The 14,596-nt window shown below is 49.4% G+C and overlaps 1 protein-coding gene across 3 annotated transcripts in view; it reads left to right on the top strand.

Annotated features, from left to right (window-relative positions):
- ZGRF1 (zinc finger GRF-type containing 1) overlaps positions 1-11,817 on the top strand; it is a 56,918-nt gene extending 45,101 nt beyond the window's left edge. For all 3 annotated transcript variants that reach the window (XM_050943977.1, XM_050943976.1, XM_050943978.1), the window contains 2 exons: positions 995-1,134; positions 11,352-11,817. In XM_050943977.1, coding sequence (XP_050799934.1) covers positions 995-1,134; positions 11,352-11,372 — 161 coding nt within the window. In that variant the 3' untranslated portion in view covers positions 11,373-11,817. The remainder of the gene's footprint in view (positions 1-994; positions 1,135-11,351) is intronic.
- Positions 11,818-14,596: the final 2,779 nt, after the last annotated feature.

Below are 14,596 nucleotides of genomic sequence, written 5' to 3' on the forward strand. Positions count from 1 at the left end.
GGAGATTGTGGAACCTCCATCATTGGGGATTTTTAAGAGCAGGTTGGACAAACACGTGTCAGGGATGGTCTAGATAATACTTTGTCCTGCCTTGAGTGCAGGGGACTGGACTAGATGACTTCTCAAGGTCCCTTCCAGTTCTGTGATTCTAAGTTGACCTCTGAAATATCATTGGCATCTGAATTAGTCCCAGTAAAATAAAGGAGGCAGTTCACACCTTAAAGCTATTGTTTCAGGCTCTCTGCAAACTCAGGCAGACATTACTGAATCAGTTATAGGCCATGTTTACACTATGGGAACTATAGTGGCATAACTACAACTCGATAGCTATGCCAGCATAACCCCTGTAGTGCAGATGCAGTCTACAGCAATGGAAAGGGGTTTTGCTGTCTCTGCAGGAATACCACCTCCTAGATGATGGTAACTAGGTCAACTGAAACATTCTTCCATTGACTTTATTGTGTGTCCTCCAGGGGCATAGCTACAGCACTCCAATGTGGATTTTTCATACCCCTGAGCAGCATAGACCAGGCCATATTCCCATCATCATGTCTTTAAAGTTCTCCTTGGAACCGTAACAGCCAGAGACTTTTTAAAATGAAAACTGAGACTCTAAAGTACAACTGACACCCTCAGCTAGGCTTTTGTACATCCATATGTGTGGCACACTGCACACCTTGAGAAACAATGAGTTAGCATGTTAGGTGGTGCTACAGCCATTCTGAGCTGGTGAAAAAAGGTAGGAGCTGCTACAAGAGAAGAGTTGGATATCAAAGCTCTACTCACTAAATTAGTTAACTGCCTGTTGACATTAGAGGAAGAGCCTCATTGATTTATAATGGTTAGTCTCTTTGCAGAAATCCAGGGGTTTCAAGGTTAGAGAAACATTTCCTTATGGTGTGTTTTGGGAATTAGATATTTTCATCATGACAATATGATTATATGATGGGATGTTGCAAAATAAAGATGTAATTGTCCTGTATGACTGCTTTAGGAAGAGAGAATGGATTGCAACATGTAAGTCAGTATGAGCAACAACTGAACAACATTCTTAAATATTACTTGGAGAAAGAGAAAGAAGAAAAGAATAAGCAAAAGAAAGAAATCAAAAAATCTCTTTCACATCAGGAAAAGGTATAGAAATTATATGCTTTCCTATGTAACGCCAAAGAATATTTTAAAATAGATAGTATAATATAATAAATAGGCACTTGTAACATATAATTTTGTTTTATCCCAGTGTCTGGATATCTCTGTATTTACTCCATATATGCACCACTAAAATAATTACATCTAATTGCTTGATAACTGAAGTCCTTAAACTTAAGAGCACTGTAACTTGCATTGTGTCTCTCTCATAACTCCCTGGGTTAGATGATAGATCTAATTTTTAAATGCTCTGGGAGTGATCCTGGGAATTACAGGCCAGTAGTAAGCCTTATATCTATACCTGCAAATTGGTTGAAACAATAATTACAAACAAAATAATAAAACACCTGGAACATCAGATATGGTTTAAGCAGCACAGTTTCTGCAAAGAAAATTTTGTCTTGGTAATCTATTAGAATTCTTTGAATATGTCAGTGAGTAGTGGACAGAAGAGAAAAATTGACACTTACTTTAGACTTTCAAAAGACCTGTGACAATCTCTCAGATTTTTAGAGACTACTCAAAAACTAAGTAGTTTTAAAAGAAAAATAGAGGCAGGAAACAAAAAGTAGGACTAAATCTATTAATAATTGCAAAAGATTCATACAAGGGTGCTTCAAGATTCTGTACTAGGTCCAGTGTTGTTTAATGTATTTAACAACAATCAAGAAAGGAAGAGTTGAAGCAGTGAGGTAGCAAAATTTACAGACCACACAAAATGTTATGTGCTAGTCAAGTCCAAGGAAGAACTACATAGTGACCTACTATAGGTAGGTGAATGGGCAACACAATGGCAGATGAAATTCAGTGTTGATAATTGAAAAGTAATGCACATTGGAAGAGGAAATTTGAATTACTCATACAGTTAATTTAGAACCTGTGTGGTGTATTATCTCAGGAAAGGGACATGAGCATAATTGTGGACAGCTCAATGAAGACCTTTACTCAGTGTGCAGCTGCAGTCAAAATAAAAAACAAATAAGATGTTAGGATGCATAAGGAATGGAATGAAGAATAAGATGGAAAATATAATGACATTATGTGAAGTAGAGATGCCGCTTCCTCTGGAATACTATGTGCAGTACTGGCCATCCCATCTCAAACAACATATCACAGAATTATAAAGGTCTCAGAGCAGGGCTTTGGAGCTGTGCTCCGGCTCTGCTACAGCTCCAGGCAAGAGCCTGCAGCTCCACTGCTCCGGAGCTGCCCCGTGCTCCAGCTCCAGGCTCTGCTCCAAAGCCCTGGCTCAGAGAAAGTTATGGGAAATATTAAGGCTATGGAGGAAGCCTCTGTGGAAGGTAGAAATTCCACCTTATACAGTAACTCCTCACTTAAAGTCATCCCGGTTAACGTTGTTTCGTTGTTATGTTGCTGATCAATTAGGGAACATGCTCGGTTGTGTAATGCTCCCTTCCAATGTCGTTTGGCAGCTGCCTGTTTTGTCTACTGCTTGCAGGAAGAGCAGCCTGTTGCAGCTAGCTGGTGGGGGCTTGGAACCAGGGTGGACTGGCAGCCCCCCATCAACTCCCCTTATCAGCTAAGTTCCCCGTGCTGCAGCTGCCCAGCAGGCTAAAAATTGCTGCTGTCCTGCCCCCCACTGCCATGTGCTACTTCTGCCCTTTGCCTTGGAGCTTCTCCCCGAGACTCCTGCTTGCTGTGTGGAGGGGAAGGGGAAGGAAGGAAGGAAGAGAGGGGCTAATGTCAGGGTGTCCCCTTACCCCCTGCTCCTGCACCCCGCTTACCCCATCTTCCATAGAGCAGGGGGGACACACCAGGGCTCAGGATGGAGGGAGCTTGCAGCAGCTGCATACTTAAAGGGGAAATGCGCATATCTCCCTCATTCCTGCTGCCTTGCAGAGTGAGAGAGTTAACCCCTGAGGGCTCAGCCAATTGCTAGTTCATCATTTAGCAGTAAAGGAAATATCCCACCCTATGACTCCTCCACCTCAACCAAGCTTCACAATCATCATTGCTGTGTACCAGTATTATATCATTTGTATAAAACTTATAGTGTATGTGTATAAAATATAGTCTTTTGTCTGGTGAAAAAAATTTCCCTGAAACCTAACCCCCTCATGTACATTAATTCTTATGGGGAAATTGGATTAGTTTAACATTCATTTCTCTTAAAGTCGCATTTTTCCAGGAATATAACTACAATGTTAAGTGAGGAGTTATTGTAGTGTCTAATAAAGTCATTAATAGAGGACCATGTTGCTGTTCTACAGACTCAGTGGAAGCGTAGGCTCTTTTACCATAGACCTTGTGGAGTGACATATATTTAGCTTATCAAAGAGAAGATTAAGGGGGTGACTTGATTACAGTCTATAACTACCTACACGGGGAACCAATTATTGCTGTGGAATGCTCAAATAGCCAGGTCAGCAAACTACAGTCAATCTCCTATCCTGTCCACCACAGATCTGAGAGAGAGAGAGAGAGAGAGAGAGAGTGTGTGTGTGTGTGAGTGTGAGAGAGAGTGTGAGAGAGAGAGACCTCCAGGCTTAATTATTGCCACTTGTATCTGGGAAAGAACCCATGCACTCTGAAAAATCTCCGGCTGGTTTGGCAGCACACAGGATTTTTAGTGTGAAGCAGCGATTCAAATTATTATGTCATTATTATTATTATATTCTCTTATAGTCATCATAGCAATTAATAGAAGTTCTTCTTCGAGTGATTGCTCAAATCCATTCCAGGTAGGTGTACGCGCCGCACGTGCACGTTTGCCAGAAACTTTTTACCCTAGCAACTCCAGTGGGCCGGCAGGTCACCCCCTAGAGTGGCGCCACTATGGCACTAGATATATACCCCTGCCGGCCTGCCCGCTCCTCAGTTCCTTCTTACTGCCGTGTCGGTTGCTGGAACTGTGGAGTGCGGCTTGCTGTCCTCCACGTACCTATCTCTCCTGTACTTTGTTCATAGTCATAGTTGTAAATAGTTCATAGATAGTTCATAGATAGTTTGATAGTATATTAGTTAGTTGTGTATTGTATATAGTTGTTTAACTTGCTCGCGGGTGGGCCGTTGCCCTCCCCGGCGCCCGGCACCGGGCTCATGCCTGGCTCGCCGGGCTTCAAGCAGTGCTCGGCATGCAAGAAGCCGATGCCTACTAGTGATCCCCAGGACGCATGCGTTAAGTGCCTGGGGGAATCGCACATAAAAGTGAAAAGTGCCGTATTTGCAAGGCCTTTAAGCCTTGCACGAAGAAGGAGAGGGATCAAAGACTCTGCGCTCTCCTCATGGAAGCGGCGCTGACTCCGGCACCGGCAGCGTAGTCGGCCCCTTCTACTCCGGCACCGGACCGCGCCGGCACCGGCAAGACTCCCCGGCACCGACCATCCCCGGCACCGGGAGCAGACTCACAACACTCGGCGTCTGCAACACCATTGAGGCAGGCCCGAGTGGAGCGCCTGGCACCTACCTTGGCCGCGGCACCGCCTGCAGGGCTGCTGTCGACTCCGGGCCCGGAAGGTCCGTCGAGTCCAGCCCCTCCTAGCTCCCCCTTAAGATCAGGGGTCGAGCTGCTAGTACCATCCACGCGGGAGACTTTTGCCTCGGCACGGGACTTGATCGCACTGACGGAGCCATCGCAGCCTCAGACGGCACCCCCGGGACGGGTAACCTCCAGAGGCAAACCGATGCTGCGAGCGCTGTCTCCAGAGTCCCGGCACCGATCATCCCGGAGACGTGAACGCTCACGCTCGGGGCGCTGCTTGCAGTCCTGGCACCGTTCTCCCAGGCGGTACCGGTCGTACTCGCGGCACCGATCGGCATCTGCACGGTCCCGGTCTGGCTCCTCTCATTGCCGGCACCGAGACTCTAGGAGCCGTTCACCTCGACGTTCGGCTCCTCGGTCGACCTCCCGGCACCGAACCGGTGGTAGGTCCCGATCCCGGTCGACCTCTCGGCACCGTGCCGGTGGCAGGTCCCGGTCCCCACTGTCATCCCGGCACCGCGCTGATCGAAGGTTGCGGTCCCGCTCCCGGCACCGACATCGCTCCAGATCCCGCTCCGGATCCCGGCACTGGCTACCACGCCGTTCCCGGTCCCGATCCTGGCACCGATACGGGTCGCGGCACCGACCCTCGGCACCGAGGGGAGCGTCGGAGTCGGCGCACAGAGACGCCTACCAAACAGGCTCAGCGCCTCCGTGGCCTTCTAGGGAACCATCGGTGTCCTCGCAGGCGGACAGCGCCTATGCCTTGGGCCAGGACAGATGCTCGGCCCTGTTCCAGGACCCTCCACCACAGGAGCGAGGGCCTCAACAGTGAGGGTTTTGGACCCCATGGGCATATTGCCAAGCCCAGGGTCCACAACACATTAACCCCCGCCCTACGGGGGAACGCAGGCCACCGGAGGCGACGGTGTCTAGATCCCCTCCCTCCCCGGAAGCAGACGGCCGGTCCAGCCACCAGGACCCAGAGCTCCCTCCAGTGACGGAGGTGCAGCCCCAGTTAGAACCCCCCGTAGACACTCTGTTGCTGGGGGTTTCCTCTTCGTCTTCACCAGATGAGGCAGTGGCGGGTACCTCGTCCTCCAGCCCTCCCCCGCTAGATCTTAGGGCACACCAGGACCTCCTCCGACGTGTGGCACAGAACCTAGACTTGCAAGCGGAGGAGGTCTCTGAAATCGAGGACCCGGTGGTGAACATCCTCTCTGCCGATGCGCCCACCAGAGTGGCCCTGCCCTTTATAAAAACAATCCAGGCCAACGCAGCTAATATCTGGCAGTCACTGGCCTCCATCCCTCCGACCGCTCGAGGGGTGGAAAGGAAGTACATGGCCCCCTCGAAAGGCTATGAATACCTGTACGTTCACCCGACACCCTGCTCACTGGTGGTCCAGTCGGTGAACGACAGGGAGCGCCATGGTCAAGAGGCCCCAGCACCCAAGTCGAAGGAGGCGAGACGAATGGACCTCCTGGGCCGCAAGGTCTATTCGGCGGGGGCGCTACAGCTCAGGGTCTCCAATCAGCAGGCCCTCCTTAGCCGCTACTCCTTCAACTCGTGGGTAGCGGCGGGGAAGTTCGCAGAGCTCTTGCCACAGGACGCCCGCCAGGAGTTTACCACCATCCTGGATGAGGGCAAGAAAGTAGCGAGGACATCGCTACAAGCCTCTTTAGATGCTGCCAACTCGGCCGCTCGGACCCTGGCCTCGGGGCTCACGATGCGCCGAATTTCCTGGCTGCAGGTCTCTGGCCTTCCACCGGAGCTCCAACATATTATCCATGACCTCCCCTTTGAAGGCCAGGGCCTGTTTTCCACTAAAACAGACCCCAGACTAAAGGACCTTAAGGATAATAGGGTCATAATACGGTTGCTGGGGATGCATATGCCTGCGACACAGCGCAGGCCATTCCGGCAGCAGAACCAACAGCAGCAGCGTCGGCCGTATCCTCAGTTCCGTCCGCGGCAGGACCTCGCTAGGCGCCGCGGCAGGAACAACCGACGCAGACAGTCCGGTGGCCAAACGGGGCAGAACCAAAGCTCCGCCAAGGCCCCTCCGGGGCCTAAGCCTTCATTTTGAAGGTGCGCCCGAGGGCGCAGTACCAGTTTCCCCTCCGGATCCTTCCCTGCAGTTTTCCAACCATCTTTCTTTTTTCCTCCCGGCGTGGACCCAAATAACATCGGACCGTTGGGTCTTGCGTACGGTGCAGGCCGGTTATCGCCTGCAGTTTTCTTCGCCCCCTCCCCACCCTCCATCCTCGTCCCTCTTCAGGGCCCCCTCTCACGAGCAATTCCTCCGTCAGGAGGTGCACACGCTCCTCGTCAAGGGAGCCATAGAGGAGGTTCCAGAGAGCGAGAAGGGCAAGGGGTTTTAATCCCGCTACTTTCTAATCCCCAAGTCCAAGGGCGGCCTCAGGCCCATCCTCGACCTGCGGGAACTCAACAAGTATATGGTGATGTTGAAGTTCTGTATGGTATCCCTTGGAACCATCATCCCATCCCTGGATCCCGGAGACTGGTACGCCGCCCTCGACATGCAGGACGCTTACTTCCACATCTCCATTTCCCCCCAGCACAGACGTTTCCTCTGCTTTGTGGTCGACCGCCAACATTATCAATTTGCGGTCCTCCTGTTTGGCCTCTCTATGGCCCCGAGGGTGTTTACGAAATGCATGGCAGTCGTCGTCGCACACCTTCGACGTTGCCGCATTCAAGTGTTCCCCTATCTGGACGACTGGCGATCCGGGGCACATTGGAGCTGCAGGTCCGCGACCACGTCCGCAGGATCAGCAGCCTCTTTGCTGCCTTGGGCCTCGTCATCAACGTGGACAAGTCTACTCTGCTCCCCACGCAGAGGATAGAGTTCATCGGGGCCGTTCTGGACTCTACCCTGGCCAGGGCCTTGCTACCCTTGCCCAGGTTCCAGTCGCTGTCGGCCATCATTCTGCGCTTGCAGGCGGCCCCGATGACCTCTCTACGAACATGTCTGGCCCTCCTGGGCCATATGGCGGCCTGTACGTTTGTGACGGCATATGCCCGACTCTGCATGAGGCCTCTTCAATCTTGGCTCATCGCACAGTACCGGCCGGCCAGGCATTCGTTGGACACAGTCGTCACCGTTCCTCAGAGGGTACTGGACTCCCTTTGGTGGTGGCTGGACCAGTCCGTAGTCTGTGCGGGGCTCCCGTTTCATCCTCCCCAGCCCTCGGCGTCCCTGACTACGGACGCCTCAGATCTGGGCTGGGGGGCACACTGCGGCGCCCAGAGAACTCAGGGCTTGTGGACCCCGCAGGAGATGGACCTCCACATCAACGTACGAGAGTTGAGGGAGGTCCGTCTTGCTTGTCAAGCGTTTGTCCATCTCCTTCAAGGTCGTTGTGTCGCGGTGTTCACCGACAACACGACAACCATGTTTTACATCAACAAGCAGGGCGGCACCAGGTCCTCTCCCCTATGTGTCGAGGCGATGCGTCTCTGGGAGTTTTGCATAGCCCATGCCGTTCACCTTTCCGCCTCTTATCTCCCGGGAGTGCGGAACACTTTAGCGGATTGACTGAGCAGATCCTTCCTCTCGCACGAGTGGTCCCTCCGTCCAGACGTCGCCCTCTCACTCTTCCAGAGGTGGGGTCATCCCCAGATGGACCTCTTTGCGTCCAGGGAGAACAGGAAGTGTCGAGCATTCTGCTCCTTCCAGGGTCGGGAGCCAGGGTCTCTAGCAGATGCATTCCTGATCCCATGGGCAACCCACCTGTTTTACGCATTCCCTCCCGTTCCGCTGATGCACAGGGTTCTCCTCAAGGTGCGCAGAGGCAGAGCTCGGGTGATTCTCATAGCTCCAGCATGGGCCAGACAGCATTGGTACCCCATGTTGCTGGACCTCTCAGTAGCCAACCCAGTTGCCCTGCCCCTACATCTGGACCTGATCACCCAGGACCACGGCAGGCTCTGTCACCCGGACCTTCCGTCTCTGCACCTTACGGCATGGCTCCTGCGTGGTTGACAGGCTCTGAGTTACGCTGCTCTACCCCGGTTTGGGAGGTTCTCCTGGGCAGTAGAAAGCCTTCCACCAGGGCTACTTACTCGGCTAAGTGGAAGCGTTTCTCCTGTTGGTGTTCGGAGAAAGGTCTTCGCCCTATAGAGACTCCCATCACCACTATTCTGGACTACTTCTGGTCCCTCAAGACTCAGGGTCTGGCGTTGTCGTCCCTCCGGGTCCACCTAGCGGCCATCTCCGCGTTTCATCCTGGAGTGGACGGATGTTCCGTCTTCTCCCACCCTATGGTGGCGAGATTCCTGAAGGGGCTGGAGCGTCTCTATCCACAGATCCGCCCTTCTGCCCCTTCATGGGACCTCAACCTGGTCCTAACTCGCCTCATGGGTCCTCCATTCGAGCCATTAGCTACTTGCTCCCTGCTCTACCTCTCGTGGAAGACCGCCTTCCTAGTGGCCATTACCTCAGCTAGACGAGTGTCAGAGCTACGGGCCCTCACAGTAGACCCCCCGTATACCGTCTTCCATAAAGACAAGGTGCAGCTGAGGCCACACCCTGCCTTTCTTCCCAAGGTGGTCTCAGCTTTCCACATTAACCAAGAGATCTTCCTCCCCTTCTTTTTCCCAAAGCCCCATTCGACCCGCAGGGAGCAACAGCTCCACTCGCTAGATGTCCGTCGGGCGCTAGCGTTTTATGTGGACAGGACCAAACCATTCCGCAAGTCCCCCCAGTTATTCATGGTGGTAGCGGACCGGGTCAAGGGGCTACTGATTTCCTCGCAGAGGATATCTTCCTGGGTTACCTCCTGCATCAGGACCTGCTACGACCTGGCCCACGTTCCGACAGGCCGTGTGACTGCTCACTCCACCAGAGCACAGGCATCATCGCTGGCTTTCCTTGCCCGCGTGCCAATCCTAGAGATTTGTAGGGCGGCGACCTGGTCATCGGTCCACACATTCGCTTCCCATTATGCCCTGCTTCAACAGTCCAGAGATGATGCGGCCTTTGGCTCTGCAGTACTCCAGGCCGCGACCTCTCACTCCGACCCCACCGCCTAGGTAAGGCTTGGGAATCACCTACCTGGAATGGATATGAGCAATCACTCGAAGAAGAAAAGACGGTTACTCACCGTTGTAACTGTTGTTCTTCAAGATGTGTTGCTCATATCCATTCCACACCTGCCCTCCTTCCCCACTGTCGGAGTAGCCGGCAAGAAGGAACTGAGGAGCGGGCGGGCCGGCAGGGGTATATATCTAGTGCCATAGTGGCGCCACTCTAGGGGGCGACCTGCCGGCCCACTGGAGTTGCTAGGGTAAAAAGTTTCCGGCAAACGTGCACGCACGGTGCGTACACCTACCTGGAATGGATATGAGCAACACATCTCGAAGAACAACAGTTACAACGGTGAGTAACCGTCTTTTTTAAAGTATGTTTTCCTAGTTTTAAATACATTCCAGGTAATTTCATCTAGCACTCAAAGTAATCACAGTGCTAAGAGCAAGAGGGCAAAATGAAATACACACTGAAAATAGAACTCAAGTTATTGGTGACCTGAGCCATTGTTTAGGACTAACCGAGGGGAAAATATACCTAGTGGAGAGAAAATATGCTGTGCCCCAGTATCTCCAGCAATACCTCATGGCTATATAGCTAATGGAGAAAAAGAAAACATCCATCTCTCTCACACATGATGTGTTTTATGCTACTTGCCCCACACAGGTTGGACTGGGTGCTCAAATAACAGTGATGGGTGTAGTATAAAATAGGTTCTGTAGATCCAAGAAGTGCTTTCCAGCCTTACCCAATTCTGTAGTTGAGATGTTAAATACTTGCTGAAAACGGACTTTTTTAAGTTAAAAATTAAGATGGTATATTCACAGACCATACATTAATGCAGTGTCTTCTCCTCTCCTGTTGCCCTTATTTTAATTACCTATAGTTATATGCATCCAAATGTGACCTTGACTATCAGGAGCTGGTGTGATAAAAGCATTTTTCCTGTAGCCATGCTGGAAAATTTAAGATATTACTGCCATCATTCCAGGCTCTAAATACCAGGAAACAAACCATAACCGCCACCTGAATCTATTACATGTGCTGACAGCCAATCATGAATAACAACGTAGGATGGAGTGCTTCTTTACTTTGGGCCAACTCTTGCTTCCAGTGACTTCAAAGGGATTTTCGCTATGATTTAATAAGTGGTTGTTTCACAACCTGATTATCTCATCTTCTTTATGGGCCACATTATGATACCCTTACTCACATTAAATTTCACCTTTGTTTCCAGTGGGGCCACTTGTGAAGTGAAGTGTTAATCATTGTGACTGAGGATACAAGAATGTAACCTAATGTGGTTTTGGTGTGTGGATAAACATTTTACACCCAGTATTTCAAACAATAAAAACTAAAGTGTTTTCACTCTCTGAGAATGTGTTCTTTCAGCCAATCCTACATTTTGGCTAAGCTTTAATAAGAAAAAAAATGCTTTTTTCCCCCCTTTACTTTTCAAAAATAACCTTTGAAAAGTATTTAATTTATCTTTAGAATTACATCATCATTTAGCAGAGCCTATCTTGAAGAGTTCTTACTTGACTTACATGCAAATCCATTGATATAAAACACTTAAGTTTTTTTTATTTTTTTTCCTTCATGAGTAAATGAAACACTCCATGACTCCCGTTAAAAATAAAATCTCTGGTGAGAATTTAAAAGGAATGTGTCTTTAGCCACCCACAAATACTTATTCTTTCTCTTCAGTGCTGCTGCCCACCTGAATGACATGAGTACAACTTCATAGCATGGTATTCCATGACAGAGCTGGATGTAAAAGAGGAAACCTGTACATTAGACATGAAGTCTGGAAACTAACCAGAACAGCCTCTTATAAAATGACCAAAAAACAACCAGAGAAGCCTCTTGTAACTTATTGAAAATATATTTTGTCAAAGAATATGTCTATGCCCCAGGTCCAAGAATGTTTTGTTTTGAAAGTGTTAGAAGTTTGGAAAATTTGCTTAGTTAAGATATTGAAGCCATCCTTCCTAGTTTCTGAAACAACTTGAAACCAGTAACCAGTATTTCTTGTATATAATGTAGAGAGCTTGGTTTTGCAATGTGATTTTATATAATATGCATGTGTTGTTCATTTTACTTGTACGTTCTTCCAGAACCTAAAAATGATCTTGTGATTAAAATAAAGATTGTCCACTAGGTGGTGCCAGTGCACTCTCTTTCCGCTAGACCAATCTGAATAACTATCCTTTTGAACTATCAAAGCTTTAATGAAGAAAGGTAGTGAAGAAAGAACATTTAAATAATCACACGACATCAGTGCAGGTAATGACTTAAATCTGATGCAAGTCTGCTGCCAGCAGAAGCTGAAGTGCTATTTTTTGTGTGTGAAGAAACAGAACTGCATTATACAGCCTAAACTTTGCAGCTATCCATGTTCTTAAATTTTAGAGAGAGACAGAGCACTTCTCACTATCCTATTTGATATGTGTTTCTGGCCCAAGTAGTGATTGAAGACATTAATAAGTGAAGTGTGGAAGAAGAAGAAACAGTAGATGTCTGAATAGCTCCTTTAAATTACTGCTGACACCTCTGTTACAGCTCCCTAAAATCTCAATCAACAATCCATTAGAACTCAACAGGAGTAAAACTAAATCCTCGTTTAAGTGTATTTATCCAATCTCTTTTCACTCTTTCAAATGCTAAATCCATTTCAGCATATGCCCCTTCTTTCGCTCGCCTCTCTCTAAAGACTAGCAGCCTATACTACTCTTGTAAATATGAAAGATGCTAATCATATGACATATCACGTCTCAGTCGGAGCCTGGAATAAAGCCTTGAGATTTGGGATCATTGCCTCCAGACAACAGCTTCATCAGCCGGAAAGTTGGTTTTTTTTCTCCTTTCCTTCAACTCTCAATCCCTTCTTTGTCTGGGGGAAAATGCAGCCAACTCGAGCCACCCTGGCCATATGGTTCACTCTGTATTTTCTTAGTTGAATTCAGAATTGTTTCTGTGACTTGCGAAGGTGGGTGTGTTTTTAAGTGTGTATAAAGACATAGAACGAGCTGCTTGTGCTGGGACTACTTTGAAGCGCCACTGCATGTTCTTCACGGGTTTATTTCACACCTTCCTTCTGCAGCCACCTAATTCCTATTACTTTTTCCTCGACTCTGCCTACGACCCAACATATAAAAGTAAATAGCGCATCCTTGGTTAGAACACTACCCGAACCGATTCCACCCAGCTTAGCTTTCCCTTTTAATGGCTGAAAATACCGTCTTAGGTGTTTTTTGTTTTTTTCCCCCAGGGCTGAGAGTGCACAATGCCAACATGCTCCTATTTGAATGTGTGGCAAGAGTGTAAAATAATACACGTTTCCCAGCAGAGCCTTTTTGAAAAAAATGGCTTGGGCAAGAGACACCCAGAAGTATGTGTAATAAGGATGGCTTTTAAGAGCTGTATATATTAGGAGCTGAATGAGGTTGGTGCGCTCAAGTTTGGATAGCCCCCTGCCAAATTTTCTTTCTCTCTCTCCTTACACAAACCCCCAAAAGGCTCTTTCACCAAATCATTAAATTCTACAGAGGTGGTCAAGCTAGCCCTGCTTTTCATGCGTTTGAAAAAGAAAAGGGTCCTTGAAGTTTAGAAGATGCCCAAGGAAAACTCCTTGAATGACATCAAAAGAATGAGTTTCCATAGCTGTTGAAGCACGAGAGCTGTGTAGCTGCACAAAGGCAGGCTGGGGCAGTGGGCCTGTCCCACTGCTCTATCCCAGCACAATTGGGTCACTGAAATAGGGAATTAATTACCATTGGAGAGTGGGCAGCCCATTCACCACTGGCTGAGTTTTATTAAACGCCAATATAAATAACAAAACAACTCTTGTGGCTGCACTATTCCTACACGCCAAAGGAAGGATTATGTTGGGGATTAACATCTTAAAGTCTATGAGACTTTCTGACTCAAGGCTCGAAGCTGGTAATCGTATTTGTCTCCTGGTTCAGCGATTAGTGCTCGCTCGCTCTCGCACCTTCGCCTGGATGGCCAATGTCCCTTTTGCAGGCAGCGGGTTTTTCACACAATCGGCTGTTCTTTTGCCCAGATCTATAGAAAATAATAAGAAAACTGAAGCATGTTCACGCGGGCTCCGACATCTTCTCTTCTTCATGGGAAAGGAGGAGACCGGTGGCCTTTTTCACAGGCACGCAGACACCCTTTGGGGGAGTCCGGGGCGGCGCATGGGGCTAAAAAAAAAATCACTCTGCAGGCCTGCACCTGCCATGCAAATCTAGAAGGGAACAATCGGCCTAAAACGGGGCACAGCCCCACCGGGGGGCTCTGTGCTAGAGGGAAAAGACGCCTTGAAGCCACAGGGGCAAGGAGGGCTCTGGGTGAAACCCAACCGATGCATTAATCTGGCCCGCTGCTTCATTGCCAAAGACACGAAAGGGGGAAAGCGAGTCTTGGGGGTGGGGTGTATTTGGATGCTCTGGCACTGTAACACACTGAAGGGCGCGGGGTGCCCCGAGCTGACTCTCTCAACACCCGCAATGCCAACAGGCTCTGAGTGTCTGCCCTCGCCTCCCACCACTGCCCCCCACCACAGGAGGCGAGGGGCCGAGAACCGCAGCTAGGTGCCATGCCAGCCCCTTCCTGCAAGCCGCAGCACGTGCCCTAGGGTTTAGCGAGAGTACAGCAACATCCAGACACACCCTCGTTCTCCCTCCAGTGAGCACACAGCTCAGGGGCCAGGCCCCGGTCACCTGGCGCAGCAGCCAGCTCTTAATGCTCGCTCGCAACTTGTGAGGTCGAAGCGTGGATGGGCTGGAGCCAAAGGTCCCTCAGCACCACCTACCCTAAACTTTTAGGACTTTTGGGTCGCCTCCGAGTTCAAGCTTCTTACAGCGAACAAAGCCTTTCTAAAGGTCTCTCACTCACTCACACGCCAGCTCAGTGCCCTTTATTTCTGGGCTGTGTGATGAGCTTAA

The sequence above is a fragment of the Gopherus flavomarginatus genome, chromosome 3 (genome assembly GCF_025201925.1).
Source record: "Gopherus flavomarginatus isolate rGopFla2 chromosome 3, rGopFla2.mat.asm, whole genome shotgun sequence".
Lineage (NCBI taxonomy): Eukaryota > Metazoa > Chordata > Testudines > Testudinidae > Gopherus > Gopherus flavomarginatus.